At 37.3% G+C, this 20,879-nt stretch overlaps 1 protein-coding gene across 7 annotated transcripts in view; it reads right to left on the reverse strand.

Moving 5' to 3' along the window:
• The window catches only part of LOC140196685 (protein Hook homolog 3), a 103,584-nt gene that overhangs the window by 16,955 nt on the left and 65,750 nt on the right, over positions 1 to 20,879 (reverse strand). For all 7 annotated transcript variants that reach the window (XM_072256309.1, XM_072256307.1, XM_072256306.1 and 4 more), the window contains exons 10-19: positions 20,402 to 20,542; positions 19,261 to 19,462; positions 16,600 to 16,710; positions 16,156 to 16,240; positions 15,967 to 16,036; positions 14,486 to 14,626; positions 12,434 to 12,521; positions 10,336 to 10,370; positions 1,318 to 1,400; positions 904 to 1,004 (exon numbers count right to left, since the gene is read on the reverse strand). In XM_072256309.1, the coding sequence (XP_072112410.1) occupies positions 904 to 1,004; positions 1,318 to 1,400; positions 10,336 to 10,370; positions 12,434 to 12,521; positions 14,486 to 14,626; positions 15,967 to 16,036; positions 16,156 to 16,240; positions 16,600 to 16,710; positions 19,261 to 19,462; positions 20,402 to 20,542 (1,057 nt within the window). The remainder of the gene's footprint in view (positions 1 to 903; positions 1,005 to 1,317; positions 1,401 to 10,335; positions 10,371 to 12,433; positions 12,522 to 14,485; positions 14,627 to 15,966; positions 16,037 to 16,155; positions 16,241 to 16,599; positions 16,711 to 19,260; positions 19,463 to 20,401; positions 20,543 to 20,879) is intronic.

Consider the following 20,879-nt stretch of genomic DNA (forward strand, 5'->3'; position numbering starts at 1 on the left):
TTCAGTAACTGGTGTGACCCCCTTGGTCAGCAATAACTTCAACCAAACGTTGCCAGTAACTGTTGATCTGTTAAAAACGTTGTGGGAGGTCCTGAAGCAAGCAGTTCATGCAAGGAAACCCACCAACATCCCAGAATTGAAGCAGTTTTGTGAGGAATGGCCTAAAATTCCTCCAAGCCAATGTCCAAAACTGATTAACAGTTACCAGAAACGTTTGGTTGAAGATATTGCTGTATGGGGGGAGGGGGGAGTCACACCAGTTACTGAAAACAAAGGTTCACATACGTTTTCCAACGAATACATGTAATATTGGATCATTTTTCTCAATAAATAAATGAACAAGTATAATGATTTTTGTATTATTTATTTAATTGGGTTCTCTTTATCTAGTTTTAGGACTTGTGTGAAGATCTGATCACATTTTAGGTTCATATTTATTCAGAAATAGGGAAATTCTACAGGGTTCACAAACTTTCTAGCACCACTGTATGATGTACATTTAATACCAGAAACCTCGTATGGTCACATGCCAGTTCCCCCCAACCCCCATTTATCCCACTGACATTGTTAATTTTCAAGATTTTCCCTCCACACAATACACTGTTCTAGCTCAAAGTCTTTTAATCCTCCTGTCACTCAATGTCATTTTTATGTGCCATTGACTAATGGCTTCAGGTGAGTTAACGATAACTTGTGTGGTTTGATTTTAAGATCAAGGAGAAACTATATCTACAGCTTCAATATAACTGAATCTCAGCCATACACAACTCAATAACTTTATTTTATTCCCCTGTGCAAAATAAACCATTAAAGAACAACCAAAGCAGTATTAGTAATCCATTAATATTAATATTAATTTTCAGAATTGTGTATCTTCAGGGAGCTTAGAAATATTTAACTCACACTCTTTGCTTTTTCTAGATACTTCTTATATCTGTCCTCCATTTGCTTCATATCTTCATCTTTCTTTCTTAAGGCTTCCTGAAGCTCTTCAATCTTTTGAGCTATACAAGGCAGGTATACAACTGATCAGCTGAATAAATAAAGTTTTTTTAAGTCACAGCAAAATTACAGGAATTTTCAAAAACAAATTACTTGTCACTGTGTATAGTAAGAGGGAAATCATATCTAGGCCTCCAGTGCTGAAAGAGTATGGTCAAATTTAAGATTAGATCATATATGATGGATAATGCTTAATTATTATAAACATAACAATATAATAAATACTGCTTTAATCACATCAGACTGATCATTTTTAAAGGAGTATATTTACTGTATATATATATATATATATAAATATTTTTTTTTTAAACTTACAGCTGTTATTGTATTTTGGTTCCAAGTCATCAATGTATGCTCGTTTCTTCTGAAGCTCTGTATGAGCTTCATGAAGCTTCTCCCTGAAACATCCAACACCAGTTCAACACCGAGACATTATACCACCAAGGCATTGAAAAACATTACTAAGTTTTTAGTATCTTACAATAAACTCCATGAAAAGATTATGACCATTTGCTAGAAACTGAAAAAAAAACTAAGGGCTTGTAAAATACCAGAAAAACAGATATTGCACAAATGAAAAATGCCTTCAATGAAATTAAACAACTTTTTGAAAGTGCGGATATGTTACCAATAACCATTAATGTGATTTGGTCAATGTTATAAAAAATTCTTCTTCCTTGACAGTCTTTCCAAGTCTGTATGACATACAGAATTTTACAGCATAGGAATAGGCCCTTATGTCCACAATATCTGTGCTGACCATGATGCCAATTCAAACTGCACATCTATCTGCACATAGCCTAAATCCCTCCATTCCTTGGCTGTTCATGCGTCTGTTCAAATGCCTCTTAAATGTTGCTAGTGTATCTGCTTCCACCACTTCCCCAGCAGCACATTTCAGGCACCCACCACTCTCTGTGTAAAATTAAACATATCTCAAATCTCCTTTAAACTTCTGCCCTCTCACCTTAAGCCTATGACTTCTAGTATTTGATATTTCCACACATAAAAAGACTGTGACTACTCTTTCCATGCCTCTCATAATTGTATACACTTCCCTCAGCCTCCACATTTAAAAAAACAATATAAGTTTGTCCAATCTCTCCTCATCACTAATACTTTTGAATCCCGGCAACATCTTGGTGGATCTCTTCTGTATCCTTTCCAAACTTCCACACCATTCCTTAATGGTGTCCAGACTCACACACAGTGCTCCAAATGTCATTTAACAAAGAAATCAAACCAAGTTTGCCTATTCTCTCCTTAATGCTAATACTTTCTAATGCACACAACACTCTGATGGAATAATGGACTTTCCTTACATCTCAAAAGGCAAAACACATAAAACGCTGGAGGAACTCAGTAGTTAAGATTGCATCTGTTGGATTGGACTGTACAACTGTTAATGTTCTTTGTTTAACTTTCTTATGCTTGTTTGTATTTTTATATATTTATCTATATACATGTAATTGTTCAGTAGGTTTTCTAGTGGTTGCAGTTACCTCTGTATTTTTTAAGGAAACTTCTTGGTTTCAGCAGCAGCTATCATGTTACTTGATTAAGGGCCATCTTACAGGTTAATTTAAGCTACAGAATTTTCAATAGAACGTGCGTTATCGGTGGTCTGGTATAAGAAGACCAGACCACATTTTATCGGTCTCTTTGCTCTTTCTTTTCCTCCTGTTTCTTTTGTTCTTGTAGCGCTTAATAAAACAACTGTAAGAAACAAATTTTAAGCATTCTTGACTCCTGAAAAACCTTGGATGACAAAAGCATAAGGATCCAAATCATCCTTAAACACATTTGCTGCAACCACTTCTTCTTTACATTTCTCACTTGCTTTGTTCTAACACTCTTCTGCAGGAATGACACAGGCTTGTAAAAGTGCCTCCCAGGCATACCAAGTACTCACAGGACAGCCTGACTTTTAACCTACTCAGTTCCATTTCAGCCCATATCTGCTGCTCAATACCAATCATTACAGATATCTGCTGCATGACACTTTACTACTCCACAGGAGCAGATGGAACAAACATATGCAGCTACCTGCACTGAAGGACATAGCTATAGACCACTGCAGCAAAGAAACAGGCCCTTTGGCCCATCTAGTCTGTGCCAAACTATTAATCTACCTAGACTCATCAACCTGCGCCTGGACCATAGCCCTCCATACCCTTCCCAGCCATGTACGTATTCAAATTTCCCTTAAATGTTGAAATCGAACCCACATCCACCACTGGCATTAGCAGCTCATTCCACACTCTCACCACCTGTTGAGTGAAGAAGTTTCCCTTAAACATTTCACCTTTCACCTTTAACCCATGGCCTCAAGTTGTAGTCTCATGCAACCTCAGTGGAAAAAACCTGCTTGCATTTACCCTATCGACACCCCTCATAATTTTGTATATCGCTATCAAATCTCCCCTCAATCTATGTTCTAGGGAATAAGGTCCTAACTATTCAACCTTCCAATTTTATTGATATCTTTCCTGTAGGTAAGTGACCAAAACGACATACAATATTCTAAATTTGCCCCCAACCATCTTATACAATTTCAACAAAACATCCCAACTCCTGTACTAAGTACATTGATTTATGAAGGCCAATACGGAAAAAGCTTTCTTTATGACCCTATCTACCTATGATGCCACTTTCAAGGAATAATGGAACTATATTTCCAGATCCCTCTGTTCTACCACACTCCTCAGGGCCCTACCGCTCATCATTTAAGACCTACCCTGCTTGACCCACCCGCCAAAGTGCAACAGCTCAAACCTGTCTGCATTAAATTTCATCTGCTATATTTCAGCTCATTCTTCCAGCTGGTTCAAATCCTACTAGATTGCACCCCCAATGTTGGTGCAATCTGTAAATTTGCTGGTCCAGTCTACTGCATTATCATCCAGATCATTGATATAGATACCAAACAACAATGGGCCCAGCACCAATCCCTGCGGCACACCACTAGTCACAGGTCTCCAGTCAGAGAGGCAACCATCTACTACCATTCTCTGGCTTCTCCTGTAATGCCAATGTCCAATCCAATTTACTACCTCATCTTGAATACTAAGCAACTGAGCCTTCATGATGAAATTCCCATGCAGGATTTGGTCAAGGCATGTAGACAACAGCCACTGCCTTGCCTCATCAACTTTCCTGGTAACTTCCTCAAACAACTCTATAAGATTGGTTAAACACAACTGTCTTGTGTTTAACACAACTGGCTTATTCTTAGAGCCTATCTCAAACAATGGAACATTAGCTATCCTCCAGTCATCTGGAACATCATCCATGGCCAAGGGTGTTTTAGATATCTCTGCTCGGGCCCCTACAATTTCTGCACTAGCCTCCCACAGGGTCCATCTGGTCAGACCCTGGCGATTTATCCATCCTAATTTGTCTCAAGAGAGCAAACATCTCCTTCTCTGTAATCTATATAGGGTCCATGACCTCACTGCTGCTTTGCCTCACTTCTATAGACTCTGCTTCCATCTCCCGAGTAACTACAAGTGCAAAAAAATCCATTTAAGATCTCCCCATCACTTACGGCTCCATGCATACGAGGGGTGATTGATAAATTCATAGCCTAAAGTAGAAGGAGTCAATTTTAGAAACCCTAGCACATTTATTTTTCCTACACTTACACAATTAGTCCAGCAGTCATGGAGCATACGGATCACTTCTTTGTAAAAGCCGGCGTCTTGGACCTCCAGAAGTGGTCCACAACAGGGGTGATTAATAAGTTCGTAGCCTAAGGTAGGAGAAGATGAGTTATTAACTTCAAATTTTCCGCACTTTCACACAGAGTTGAACTGCACGTGCATGTAACGAGAGCTGTATAACTCATCTCCTTCTACCTTAGGCCACGAACTTATCAATCATCCCTGCTGTGGACCACCTGGAGGTCCAACAAGCTCTCGTTACATGTACGTGCAGTTCAACTCTTTGAGTAATAATGCAGAAAGTTTGAAGTTAATAACTCATCTCCTTCTACCTTAGGCCATGAACTTATCAATCACCCCTGCTGTGGACCACTTCTACAAAGAAGGGATCCGTATTCTCCATGACGCTGGACTAAGTGTGTACATGTAGGAGGGGGCTATGTTGAAACATAAATGTGGTAGGTTTTCTAAAAATAACTCCTTCTACGTTAGGCCACAAACTCATCAATCACCCCTCATAAAATTTACCATTCTGATCTTCCAGAGGACCAGCTCTGCCCCTTGCTATCCTTTTTGCTCAATACATCTGTAGAAGCCCTTAAATTCTCCTTCACCTTGTCTGCTAGAGCAATGTAGTGTATTCTTTTAGCCCTCCTGATTTTCTTAAGCACATTTCTTATACTTAAGTACCTATCTGCCTATACTTGCCATGCGCCTCCATCTTTTTCTTAACCAGCACCTCAAAATCTCTCAAAAACCAAGGTTCCATAAACTTGTTACCTTTGCCTTTTATTCTACAAGAACATAAAAACTCTGTGCTCTCAAAACTTCACTTTTGAAGCCCTCCCACTTACCAACTTCATCTTTGCAGGAAAACAACCTATCCCAATCTACATTTGCCATATTCTTTCTGAAACTATCAAAATTGGCCTTTCTCTAATTTAGAATCTCAACCAAAGGACCAAACCTATCCTCTTCCATTATTACTTTGAAATAAATGGCATTATGATCATTGGACTTAAAATGTTCCCCTAAACAAACTTCTGTCACCTACCTGCCCTGTTTCATTTCCTAACAGGAGATCTACAAACCCATTACCAGAAAAGTTGGGATATTTTCCGAAATGCAATAAAAACAAAAATCTGTGGTATGTTAATTCACGCGAATCTTTATTTAACTGACCAAAGTACAAAAAAAAGATTTTCAATAGTTTTACTGACCAACTTAATTGTATTTTGTAAACATGCACAAGTTTAGAATTTGATGGCTGCAAACACACTCAACAAAAGTTGGGACAGAGGCATGTTTACCATTGTGTTACATCACCTTTCCTTTTAATAACACTTTTTAATCGTTTTGGAATTGAGGATACTAATTGTAGTAGATTTGCAATTGGAAATTTTGTCCATTCTTGCTTGATATAAGACTTCAGCTGCTCAACAGTCAGTGGTCTCCATTGTCTGATTCTCCTCTTCATGATGCGCCATACATTTTCAATAGGAGATAGATCTGGACTGGCAGCAGGCCAGTCAAGCACACGCACTCTCTGCCTACAATGCCACGCTGTTGTAGCCTGTGCAGAATGTGGTCTGGCATTGTCCTGCTGAAATAAGCATGGACGTCCTGGGAAGAGACGTCGCCTTGATGGCAACATATGTCTCTCTAAAATCCTAATATACGCCTCAGGGTCAATGGTACCTTCACATACATGCAACTCACCCATGCCAAGGGCACTGATGCACCCCCATACCATCATAGATGCTGGCTTTTGCACCTTGCGCTGATAACAATCTGGATGGTCGTTTTCATCTTTGGCACGGAGAACTCGACGCTCGTTTTTTTCCAAAAACTAGCTGAAATGTGGACTCATCTGACCACAGCACACGGTTCCACAGTCTTTCGGTCCATCTGAGATGAGCTCGAGCCCAGAGAACTCGCTGGCGTTTCTGCATAGAGTTGATGTATGGCTTCCTCCTTGCGTAATATAGTTTCAAGTTGCATTTCTGGATGCAGCGACGGACTGTGTTGAGTGACAATGGTTTTCCGAAGTACTCCCGAGCCCAGGCGGCTATAATTGTCACAGTAGCATGACGGTTTCTTAGGCAGTGCCGCCTGAGGGCTCGAAGATCACGCGCATTCAACAGTGGTTTCTGACCTTGCCCTTTACGCACTGAGATGTCTCTGAATTCTCTGAATCTTTTCAAAATATTATGTACTGTAGATGTTAAAAGAATTAAATTCTCTGCAATCTTGCGTTGAGAAATGTTCCTTTTGAACTGACTAACAATTCTCTCACAGATTTTGGCACAAAGGGGTGAGCCACGAACCATCCTTGCTTGCAAAGACTGAGCCTTTGATGGACACTACTTTTATACCCAGTCATGATACCTCACCTGCTACCAATTAGCCTGCTTAATGTGGAGTCTTCCAAACCAGAGTTACTTGAATATTCTGTGCACTCTTCAATCTTATTTTAACTCTGTCCCAACTTTTGTTGAGTGTGTTGCAGCCATCAAATCCTAAATTTGTGTATATTTACAAAATACAATTAAGTTGGTCAGTAAAACTATTGAAAATCTTTTCTTTGTACTTTTGTCAATTAAATAAAGGTTCACATGAATTAACATACCACAGATTTTTGTTTTTATTGCATTTTGGAAAATATCCCAACTTTTCTGGAAATGGGGTTTGTAATATCACACTCTCTCCAGTTGGGATTTCTATGAAGTGATTAAGGAAATTTTCCTGATCACAGTAGACAAACTCATTCCTATCCAGCCCTTTTACAATATAGAAGTCCCAGTCAATATGTGGAAAGTTAAAATCACCTACTACAACCTTGTGTTTTTTGCAACAGTCTGGGATCTCTCTATATATTTGCTTCTCTAAATCCTACAAACTGTTGGGTGGTCTATAATATAATCCCATTAACCTGGTCATACCTTTCTAAATGCTCAGTCTACCCGTAAAGCCTCACTAGATGAACTGTCAAGTCTGTCCTTACTGAGCACTGCCATGATATTTTTCCTGACTAGTAATGCCAACCCTCCCCTTTAATCCCTCCCAGTTTATCATCTAAAACAACAGAACCCCAGAACACTGAGCTGCCAGTCCTCTCCCTCCTGCAACCAAGTCTCACTTATGGCTAGCATCATAATTCCACATGCTGATCCAAGACTTACACATCTTCAGACCTTTTAGCTTCCAATGCATCTTCTCCTTAGTAATAACAACTACACTCATTTCTGCCACTTAACATTCAAATTTCTGACATGTTGTTGTCTTCCAAAGTGATGCAAAATCTCATTCACTTCTTCCGCCATTTGTTTATTCCCCATTACTACCTCTCCAGTGTCATTTTCCAGCAGTCCAATATCCACTCTTGTCTCTCTTTTACTCTTTATATATCTAATAAAACTTTTGGTATTCTCTTTTTATCTCATCTCCTCTTTCCCCTTCCTTCACCCACTTCCCTTTCCTACTTTCCTCCCATCTTCCTTCTGCCTTCCCATCCCATCATCTCCTTTCATTCTTCTTTCTTCCTTCCCTCTTCTGTCCCCTCTTCCTTTCCTCCATCCACTGATTGACTTGGCCTGAGCTCCTCTTCTGTGCCTGTTTCTCATTATGCTAAATTTTTTAGTCTTTCAAATACTTACCTATTGCCACTTCAAATGATATTCCAGAGATTCACAGAGCGCTGGGAGAAGATGTTTCTATGCACATCACTTTTAAATGACCATTCCCTTACTTTGTAGTGATGTCCCCTTGTTCATGGCTCTCTCATTGGTGAAAACACCTCAATATCTACCCTGTCAAGCACCTTAGAAACTTACATATTTAACTAAAGTCACCCCTAAATCTCCTGAACTCCATGAATACAGATTCAAATTATCTAGCCACTATTCAATCAGGACAACTCCCTCTCATCCTAGAAATTAGACTGGTGACTTTCTACTTCCTTCCCGCTTCCCCTCCCACCACCACCCCTTCAGGTTCTCCCACTCCCCCCCCCCCCCACTCCTTCAATTCCCCCTCTTTCCCATTCCTTCAAAGCAGATATCACAGCATCAGGATAAAGCAGTTAGGACTGAAACCAAAATTTTTCACAATGAATGTGAATCCTTAAAATTCTCTATCACATTAGACACACATGATCAGTTATTTAGATGGTAATAAAAAAAGAGAGATTTGGATGGTAAAATGGAGCTCAAGCAGAAATTAGCATGTTCCTAATGAATCATGCATCAAATTTAAAAAGTTCTGACTCTTACTTGAACATTAAAAATAAACTGTTTAAGTAGTGTGTAATTTGGAAAGTAGATTTGGATTGCTTTTAAAATATGATTTTTCACTTTTATTTGCCATGTCCTTTTATTTGCTAAGTCCTTTTATCACTTTTCCTTTGTTGAGGATACAACAAAGTATTGTCTGGGCACCGCTGGCAAGGTGAGCATTTGTTGATCTATAGAATTCAACTTTTTATTCCATTTTGGACCAAAGCTGTGCTGAGGTCTTGAGCTGAGTGCCCTTGGTGAAACCCACATTGAGCAATGGTGGGCAACTCATTGGTGAGTTGAAGCACCTGAAAGCTCTTTCCACATTACTTAGTATCACCTTATTGATTATTCAGAGATGACAGATTGGGCAGTATTAGCAAACTAGAATTTTTGAAGAGGATTTACAAAAAATATTTCCACATACCATTAAGCATATTGAAAGTGCTGAGACATTTAAAAAAAAATAGTAACAGTATAACATTATGCTAATGCCTTATTAACAAACTTCTGCAGATGTCCTGTTGAAAGTTGAACTATGGTCCTGTACGCCAATTTGAATGCACAGGAACTTAAAAAATGAGCGCCACAGCAGTGTAACAGCTAGCACAACACTAGTGCAGCTCAGGGCGTCAAGAGTTCAGAGTTCAATTCTGATGCAGTCGGTCAGATAATTTGTACATCCTTTCCATGAGTGTGTGGGTTTCCTCCGTGTGCTCTGGTTTCCTCCCACAGTCCAAAAACATACTGGTTAGTAAGTTGATTAGTCACTGTAAGTTGTCCCTTGATTAGGCTAAACAGGTTGGTTGCTAGGTAGTGTGGCTCAATGCACTGGAGAGGCCTGTTCCATGCTATATCTCTGAATAAATAAACAAGCTGCAGAGTAGTCGACTCTTCACAATACACCATGGGTATATCCCTCCCACCAGTGGTAGTATTGACAGGAGGTGCTGTCTGAAGAAAGCAACACCTATCATGAAAGACCCCACTATCAGGACCAGGCATCTTTTTGCAGCTACCATCAGGAAGGAGGTAGATAAGCTAGAAGTCCCACACCACCAGATTCAAGAACAACTACTTTCCTTCAATCGTTTAATTCATGAACTGGTAAAACCCTCATCACTACAATTTAGCAATACTATGGTCACTTTTCACTACAGTGGACTTGCGTTTTTTTTGTCATAATTGTGTTCTTTCTTGTAAAAATAGTGGATCATTTATACAAGTTTTTCTTGTAAAGGCTGCTTATGTGATGTAATATGCCTGTGATTTTGCTGCAAGTAAATTTGTCATCACACCTCTATATACAAATACTTGTGCATATGACAATACAACTCAACTTTGACTTTATTTGCCCTATTCAACATTTCTTTTAAGGAGTTTAAAATCATACTTACAAATGTTCGTCCAGTTTCTTTTTCAGCAAAATTGACTAAAAAAAAGATACACAAATGTAAATGATAAAAATGAAATACTAAGTACCAAATGTAAAGCGAACAGAATATTGAAGTACAAACTTAATTAGTGCAACTGTACAAATATTGTGATTTTTGAAGTTTCAATATTTCAGTTTGACATTAGTAAATGCTGGCAGTTAGCAAGGTAAGATGTTACTTAAAAGAAGGCATACTCACAATAGCCTACAGCAGATGGCCATGGCAAGAAACAGAGATAATATGTTAGTATGAAGCAAAAACACCAGCCAGCAGAAGAAACTCTTCAGTAACAGATGAACGAGAAAAATTTTAAGCCTCTTAATTTGTGGCACATGTATGTTTTGTCTGTCTTCTCAGCTGATACCAGTAGCAGCTCCTTCATCTCTCCTGATCTGGAGAACTTTATTCATACATATTTCTTAATATCCACATTGTTTTCAAGCAAATGAGTGGCTTCCAGTTTCCACACTAAAACACAAATGATATTTACAGAAATGAAACAAATGTACAGGCTGCCATTTTTGATCATTATGTGGAGCAGCATCCAATTTTCTGACTATTGCTGAAACAAATGGAACACAGAAAGGAAAGACTAAGGGAATAATAATTTCTAATGTTACTTTATAATTAAACATTCCTATCATACAGAAAGTTATTTTTCTTAAATTAATTTCATAAATGCATAAATTATTTTGCACACCCATAGAAGTTTCACTATGAAAAGCATATAAATTGTGTTTTTTAAATTCAAAGGTCTAAACATGAAAGAAGTCCTGCCTCAAGCACATTATTGTGTTAAAGGAACACAAGAAGGATGCCAGATAGAACTAACTCACTTCTAGCTAATTCATACATTGGTGATGCTGTAAGCATTCCTCTCAACCCTCTCAGTCTGATTGCCAACTGCTCTCTTCAAAGTCTGGAACCTTTTACAAACAGTTCCAACTGACAGGAATATATATTATTTCAGTTTAAATGTAATTTCCAGCACCAAAGAGTGCTTTGTCTTTGTATATTTCTGTGCAATACAAAATTATTTTTAAAAATGTGCTCTTGAGTTCCAAGTTCCCTGTTGCACAATAGAAATATATAATTAGTTAAAAATATATATCAAAGATGCTAACCCATGCTAAAATAAGCTTTACTAATCTGTAACAGATTCTTGGTCTTAATGACTGTGAAATAACAGTGCTGAATAACATAGATATATTCTTTGAAACTTTGTCCAAGACGCAAAATATACTTGTCAGTGCTCTGCATCTTTAGGAAAGTACATTTTGACCCAGTTTTATTTTGCATTATTTCTTTGGCATTTCCTAAATTTGAAAAATAAAATAATGGCATTCACAATGATAGGTTACCAATGTTACACACAAAGCAACCCAAGTTCATTACTAATTAAAAAAAATAAAAACAGTACTTTTCCCCTTATTGTCAAGGATATGCACTCCTCATTCTTTCTTCAATAGTTTTCAGCAAAAATGAAAATAAAGCTATATGTGAATATGTATTGTAAATGTTTTGCTAGAAATTGACTGAAATATTGGATGTAAAATGAACATATCTAGAAGTTAAAAGAAAAAGTAGAACATCAAAAAGCTACTGCACTTCACTGGTCAATGAACAGGTGTTAACCTCTGTGGCATCATTAAGCTATTTACTTTTATAGCAGTCAAATATTTGTATGGGAGGATCAATCAAGTTAAACTGGCAAATTGGAGACTTGAACCTATAATATCCCGGTAGCGAGCTTCAGTTCCCAACTACTGGAGAAGAATTCTAATATTAAAATGAATAGTTTTTTTTTGATAAAAGCAACATAAGCAATGACATGAAGGGTGACGCTGCTTTGTCAAATGACATACTGCAAGACAGCTGATTTTGAAAAAGCTACGAAAATAAACTGAAGACAAACAAAATGGCAAAGGCAAGAAGGTTTCAGCTATTTGAAAAGGATTTCAGTTAATTGGTTATGTTAAAACAATTTATGCAGTTTATGAGCATAATTTTGAACTAAGAATGTTATCACAAGTACTTTTTAACCCAGTAGGTAACTCACATCTTCAGCCCTTGACCCCTGATCCTGTAGTGCCTTCTGAAGTTCTTCAACCTGAGATTGTATTTCCAATATCCTCTGATTGGCTAGCCTTTTAACAAACAAAAAAATGAAAAAAATTTCAGTTATCTATATAGAGCTGTGCCTCTCTCCCTTGTGCAACTGTCCTCCTTTAATTATCTCTTTTTGATGACAATTTGTTTCCTCTGTCTCACACATTTTCCACAGTAGTCACCTCAAAAAACTGCTGATATCAACAATGCTGTTTCAGCAAAATCAAAGTCTGCACTTCCAAAATTGAGGTCCCAATCTCAAACAACTGGTTCCAATAAGCTCGGTACAACTACCACATACCCAACAGCAGACTCCTAGAGTAAGCACTTTACTTGGGTTCCCACTAACTTTGGTAAGAGATTTACAGGAAGAGAGAAAAACCACTAGATGTCAACAACAGGAGCATATAAAGGCCACATCCCCAACTACCCATCCATTGCTCCATCAACACTGTGGCAGAGTCTGCGTATCCTGCATTGGACTCCTCAGCCACATCAGAATGCATAGGACTGTTGTGAAGCAAGACATCCTTGGCCGAGGGTCTGCCTAAGAAACAGAAGGATAGAGTCCATTGACTCTATGGAGCTGTCAATGCTATGTAGGAGTACTTGTAAGTGACTCATAGTAGATCAGAACTCTAACCAAGACTATTACAGTCTCTGCTCCTATAACTTTGGCCACATCTTTCCCCAAGGATTTTAAGAGGTTAGAATGCTGCTAAGTGATTTTCTGGCATATTCGTGATACTACAAGTACGTGCATCTTCATTCCATAGTGTGTTGCATGCCACATGTAAGATCCTTAACGAAGAGTTTTTTAAATGCTTTATGCCCCAAATTTGCTCATAGTAGATGATGAAGTGCATACTGAGGAATTCACTAATCCCATATATAGTTATCTTCTAATTTCTGATTTCCACTGAAATCCATTGCCAGAATTGGATTTATGAAGATTTTGTTTTATTTTCAATAACTTCCCCACAGCACTGCCACTGGTTCTGCTTGTGACCTTTCCAGATTACTGGCACATGATTCTTTCTTTAATAATGTATAATTAGTGAGTTTCTAGCTAATATACACAGCTAGTGATATTTCCTTTAAAAATTGATCTTTTCCATAAAAAGCTTATCTTTCGGCTGGCTGGTGGTGCAATGACATCAGCGCCAGACTCTGGAATGGAGGTTCCTGGGTTCAAACCCAGCTGGGTCCACTCCTGAGTACGCTTTCCATCTGTGCCAGGTTCAGTGTTGAGATCGCAACTCGAACTCGTAAAGGGAAAAATACTGTGAAATGTCTGTGTGAGGAGTGGCGCGCGACAGTCTCTCTCTCTCTCGCTCTGCGCCTTGTAAAGGCATGAAAAAGACATCGTCCCACCAACATCGCACACGCACGGACGCACGCAGATGCACATACACACACACCAAAAAAAGCTTATCTTTCAAAAATAGTGAAGTAACCTGTTCAAAATTGAGAACAGTTTCAAAACTAATAAAGTGCACATTAGCAATTTTCCTCATTGAGCAACCTTCATTCATACAAGATACTGTATGGTAATGTAATTGGGAGAAATGTACAAAATTCACAACCACCGACACTGAGTTAGTTGTTGCTTTAAAATTCTGGCCTGACGTGATGACGCTGTTAAGTAAGGATTTTTAGCTTACTTTGGTTGTGTAGGTTTTGGAGTTCAATAAATATGTTATGGGTTTTGTTAAACATAAAATGCCTCACTTCAGCTTATTTGCATAAACCTACAATACCATTATGCTTTATATCTCTGGGCTCTGTGGCCTTTCATGTATAATATCCCATTCAACCATCATCTTATCATCTGCCTCATTGAAATCAGCATAGCACAAGTTGAGTTCATTTGTTCATGAAACACACGAGAAATGATCTCTAGAAGCCACCGTACAGTTCCACTATTATACACTGAACCACTAAGAATAAATCAATTGAAGACATATGTACAATTAACATAGTACATAAAAATATTCATCACCTGTTCTCAGTCTCCAGTTCACTCTCTCTCCTATTGGCATCTTCCAGTAAACTTTGTAGTAAAGCTATCTTTTCATTATCGGAGCCCTCTTGGTTTAACTTCAGGATTTTATTTTCATGTTGCAATCGGATAAGTTTTTCCCTACAAGGTCAGAGATTTAAGATAATAACATGAGACATTAAGGACTAATTTTTTAAGCTATTTCCTTTTGCATTATCACCAGGTCTCGTCACGTATGAAGTACAGTAGTGCTCTATGTACTTTTTAAACTTATGCTGCAAATATTGCATACCTTACACTAAATGTCAACCTTCTGGAATATATTTTATTATTTGTTCATTTATTGGTGGTAATATTACTTTATGTGTTCCGGGTGAGTTATATGTACTGTGTTGTGTACCTTGGTCCAAAGGAATTTGTTTCTTTTAGCAGTATACATGTACATGGTTGAATGACAATAAACAAAAATGAACTATTTCTATATTCATCCAAGTTGCTGGTGAACACAGCAAGCCAGGCAGCATCTCTAGGAATAGGTACAGTCAACCAAGAGTCCCGGTCTGAAACGTTGACTGTACCTCTTCCTAGAGATGCTGCCTAGCCTGCTGCGTTCACCAGCAACTTTGATGTGTGTTGCTTGAATTTCCAGCATTTGCAGAATTCCTCGTGTTTGCGTATTTCTATATTCACCTTTCCATTCAGTCCTTCCCATTTCCTCAATATACTTTCTATTTTTCTCATGATTTACCTTTGGTATTGTTAATCTTAGCTCCATCAGAAGCTTCCCATCTGAATTTCAATTTAGTATTAATCTATTTATCCATGGAAAACGATATACTATGATGTTTACCTGATACTTAGTTCACCTTATAATTATTTTGTTCTGAGTAACATGTTTTAATGTTTCTATATAAGCTCATCTAAGTACAAAGCTCCTGACCTTAGAACTAAACAGCCCATTAATAAGTTTTCATTTAAACCTCAGCTGAGAAAGGTTAATTTGGATGCACACAATATTAATATTCACATCTTCAGTGGCTCTAGTAAAGAGGCAAGGAGGGCAGACAAGAAACCCATACCCAATAACTGTTGACTTTTTTTATAAGCAGTTTGAATACATGATTACAACTCACTAGCTTGTTCGTTGTACAAAGACATTTACACATCATAATATTCGAATAGCACTGTGGTCTGAGAACTATCAACCTTGTCTTTACTAACACTGGATTTCCAGCATTTCACAACCTATAATTACAAATAGTGCTGAGGTATCAAAATGGAACTCAAGTTTCTTTGGAAAAGGTTAAAGAAAAAGATTCTGAAATTAAAAATATGAGAAGCTAGAAAAAATATTAAACATCAGTGCAAAACAACTGATGTATATTATATATCCTAAAAGGCAGCCCAAGTTCAATCACATTATTTGCTTATGAAATAAATTATACTCTTATTGAAAGAGATTAGCAAATCTTTTAACTTACTTAATTTCGGGGGTTATTATTTCTGCTGCTAAACTATCCGATGCCTCTTGACTATTCATTGGAATAAGTCCTATGGAAAATATTAAGGTTACAGTGTTATTATAACTGGATGCAATTACTTGTGTTAAGTACATTGTATTGTTTGCTAAATTACCAAAGCAAAATACAAATAAAATATTAATTACAAACCTGCTGTGAGTTGGCCTTGATGCACTTGAACACAACGCAGTTCTTCAATTGTCTCCTTTAAGGAATCTCTTTCTGTTCTTAGCCTCTAGAAGTATTTGAGTTTTAGAAATATGACAAAATCTTGTTTGGATTTAAAATATTACAAAACTTTGTGAATGTGTTAAATTTAAAATAAGCTCTATTTCCCCAGTTAATAAATGCTTCATGTTTTTGCAAATATAGCAAGTATTTTGTTCAGAGATTCCCAAAAACTTTTGCTACAATACCATATTGCTTTCAACAGGTTGACTGAAAGAGGAAAAAAGTGTATACAAACAACTGCCGCACCAATGTAAAACTTATAAATAATCTATGATAGTTTGTCAAAATAGACTTCAGTTTCAAATATAGCTTAAGTATCAGACTTAGTTATAAAAATCTCAAACAAACTAAAAAGAATCTTACTTCTTTTTCTTTCTGTAGGGTGTCCACTTTCTCTTTCAATCTTTTATACTCAAATTCCATTTTGTCTGCTTTTTTTGACTCCTCAGACAATCTGCTTTGAAGCTCTACAACCTGAATTAATAAAAAATTGTAGAATTTAGAAACATAATTATTTTCACTAGTCCTCCTAATTATTAGTTTTGGAAATTCAACAACCAATGATGCAAAACGGACACAGCAACTTGAATGTTTGCTCCACAAACATTTGTTAATGTGGGAGTAAGCCTTCAACATTTAAAATGACAAAACTGCAGCATGAGAGTAAGAAAACAGTCATAGCTAAGAAGATATGAATATTACTCTATTCTTCCATTTTATATACAAACTTTTTCCTGCTTTGAAAAGCATCCACAACATTATTAGAAATAAAATCATGGTAAGTGATAGAGTTCATCTTCAATTTTCTATTAGTTTATGTAATTATGATTTTGAGCATCAAGTGTACCTCTCTTTCAATAGGTAGATTTACTGCATGGACTAACAAATATGTGACATGCCTTTGTCTGTGTCCAGAGTTTCTGGGTGAGAAGAGAAGACATGATCAATACATAGTTCTATCAAGAACAGAAGTATGACACCTCAATCTGGTTTATCTGTTCCTCTCGTTTTAGGACTGGTAAACCTGTTATAATTTGTCAGCACCTTTTACCTTATTATCAGAATTATTATGTTTTGAAACTAGTTCCCACATTGTTTGTGATCTCTTGCACTTTCTTGCCTTACCCTTGCTATTATAAGTACTAAACTGCTACAGTCATAGAGCTATATATTATGGAAACATTTTTGTCCATAAGATCCAGACTGACTATCAAGCAATCCTTTACACAAATCCATTTCATTTTTCCATAGCTCCCATCAACTTACTTCAGGTTTTACCAATCACCTGCACACCAGAGACAATTTATAATAGCCAATTAAGCTACCAACCTGCGCCCAGAAAAATAACCATGTCACAAGGAAAAACAGTCAGTACATGAATTCAGCATTTAATCCAAGTAACTGGAGCTGTGAAACAGTAAATCTAATAATGCCAGTTCTTTTTTTCTTAAAATGCTGTCCATTGTTGACTGAAATAATATCTCTAAGCTCATTTCAACAGGACATAATCTGCCCTCCTCCATGGGCTTCCATGAGTGAGAAAGACACGAGTGCAAACTGGGATCACCCAGCTCTCTCCCAGATACACACAGTCTTAAAATTTAGTCAGTCATAGAGTCATACAGCACAGTAACAGGCTCTTTGCTCCAAACACTTGTTTATATGTACAGGCCATAGATAATTCGGGTGTTTGTAATCTAGGGACAACCTGTCTGATTGGATTTTCACAAGACTTTTAAGAAGATGTCATTCAAAAGTTTACTGGATAAAATAAAGCCCTGCAGGTTGGGGAATATATGTATAACATAATTGCTTAAAGGATGAAGAAAGGGACACAGTAGCTCCCTTTCAGTTTGACAAGGCTTTTACTAGTGGCATGGCACAAGGATTTGTAATGGGCACTCACAATTTACATAAATGAACAACAGGAAAATACAAAATATAATCTAAATATAATATAAATATACAACTGGCTAGTAAAATGATCAGTGAGAAGGATACAAAGACTGCAAAAGTACATACAGTAGATAGATTAAGTGAGTTAGTTGGAACAAAGGGGAAATTTGTGGATTCCACTCTCACTAAAAACAAAGTGGTAGATTTTTTTTAAATTGTGAAACTTCAGTACAGAATAATCTAGGTGTGATCACTTAGAGGATGTAGAGAATAAGCATGCAGGTACAGCAAGTAATCAGAATGCAAGTAGTATATTGACCTTTGTCATGGGGTGGAGTACAAAATTCAGGAAATATTGCTGACAGCACATTTGGAGTACTATTAAATTATTCCCGTAGAAAGATATTCTGGCCCAGAACTCTGTAGATTTATAAGAATGTTTTCTATAATGACAGCAGTTCTACAAAGAGCTATTGAAGAAGCCTAATCCATACTCACTGAAGTTTAGAAGAACACAGGGTTCTGGAATTAGCAGCTTGGTAACTCAGTAGTTAGCACAATACTTCACAGCACCAGCAATTAGGGTTTCATTCCCACTGCTGCCAATGAGGAGTTTGTATGTCCTCCCAATGACCATGTGGCTTTCCTCTGCGTGCTCTGGTTTCCTCCAACATTCCAAAGACACACAGGTTTGGATTAATAAGCTATGGGCATGTTTTGTTAGCACCAGAAGCATGTGACACTTGCAGGCTGCCCCAAGCACACTGTTGGACTGAGTTGGTCATTGACAGAATTTCACTGTGTATTTGGGTGTTTCGATATACATGTGACAAACAGAGTAGATGCCAAGTAGGCAGTATCCTCTTGGTGAATCAAAATCTAGAGAAAAGGCTATTTGGGAAAATATTCATTGCCACGAAGTTGCAAATCTCTAGAAATCACCACTTAAGAAGAATGTAAATATTCAGTCTCTGAACATATGTAAACAGACAATCCAATAATCAGGTGGCAATATAATTGAGGCACAAGATCAATTATGATCTTACTGAATGGCAATGCAGGCTCAAGAAAAATGTGTTTTATTCCTGCCTCTAATCCATATATTCAAGGTTCTTTGTAATTTCATACCTGTCTCTTGTATGTTTCCAGTTGAGCTCGTGCAGCATTTGCTTTCCGTAGCTCCTCCTCTAGACTGACTGTATTTTGCATGTACATAGTATTCTTCTCTTCAAGGAGTTTCACCTGGCGACGCAAATCACCCAGGTCCTCCAATTTCTTTTTATATGACTCTACCATGCCCTCCAATTTACCCACTTTATCAGAGGAATGTCTGGAAGAAAATGTTTTTATTTATATAGCATACTTTCATGTTAAGACATACTAAACCACTGAATTAATTTTCTTTGTCAAATGCATTGCCAGTTTTTTCCCCAATAATAAAGTACAATATAGCTTTTCAAACAACTTCAAAAATGCCTGAAAAATTCTGAAAGCAGCAAATATATAACATAGAATTAGAATAACCATCCAAGGTTTCCTATTTATGCTTCTACATTACACAGAAACATTGCTGATACTCAGATATTGAACATCTCGTGGCATTACTGATTACTTATATTTATTATAGGATTAAAATGTATTAAAGGGAATTTCAACTTTGCAGCACACACTAAATGCTGGAGGAACTCAGCAGGCCAGGCAGCATCTATAGATAAGAGTAAATGTCGACTGCTTTCTCTTGTCCATAGATGCTACCTGATCTGCTGAGTTCCTCCAGCATTTTGCGTGTGTTGCTTTAGATTTCCAACATCTGCACATTTTCTCGTGTTTGTTTCAACTTTGTAGGTTGAATTTGTCTCCCTGAGACAAATTCAGGGGAGAAATGGAAGCGCAAACAGTTAAACAAAGATGATTTTTTTCAATTTCAAGCAAATTACCGAAGATGAGATAGTACTGGATTTGGTATTTAGCAAGTAGGCAGAAGATTTTGCTGAGAAACCAAGGTGTACTTATCATTGTACGGTACAGAATTGCAAATAACTGAAATATGTTTAAGAATGCAGGGAAAAAGAATATTCCTTCTGAAAGACCAGAATAGAAAGCTCTGTAAGTAAAGCATCTTTAAAACAAAAAATATGCCAAGGAAATTAAACTAGAGGAAATAATCTACAAGGAAACAAAGAAAAAGATAGAAATTATCACTGAAGGTAACACAACAGCTGAACAGCGGAAGATATGAGAAAAGTAGTTATCAAAATAGTGAGATTACCTAAGGACATCCATTTCATCCTTTAAAGTCTGGGCTTCCTCTGCAAGGCTAGTAAGTTCTTCATTCTGTTGGCGTAGCTCTAAAAGTTCCTTTTCAAGTTCCTCACAACGAATCCGATAATCATCTTTTGCCGCTTCCAGTCTGAAATAATCACATAAATTGAATGTTAATCTTATATACTTTATGTTCATATACTTTAAGAAATCTAGTATAATTAGCCCTACTAAAATTATTAGTTAGTATGCTACATATTTATTAATAAAGATTACACAAGCAACAATAAAGAAATTCCCTTCATTGGAGTTTCTGTCCCCACCCCCACACCCAAATTGCGCATCTTCCTCACATGAGAATATGTTGCCAATCCTTCATCTTCACTGGTCTAAATAGTGGAACTCCCTCCCCAGCAACAGTTGATCAGGAGTGTAGGACTTCAAAAAGGCAACTCACCACCTCCTGGCAATTATGGATTTGGGCC

Source organism: Mobula birostris, chromosome 4, assembly GCF_030028105.1.
Source record: "Mobula birostris isolate sMobBir1 chromosome 4, sMobBir1.hap1, whole genome shotgun sequence".
Taxonomy (NCBI): domain Eukaryota; kingdom Metazoa; phylum Chordata; class Chondrichthyes; order Myliobatiformes; family Myliobatidae; genus Mobula; species Mobula birostris.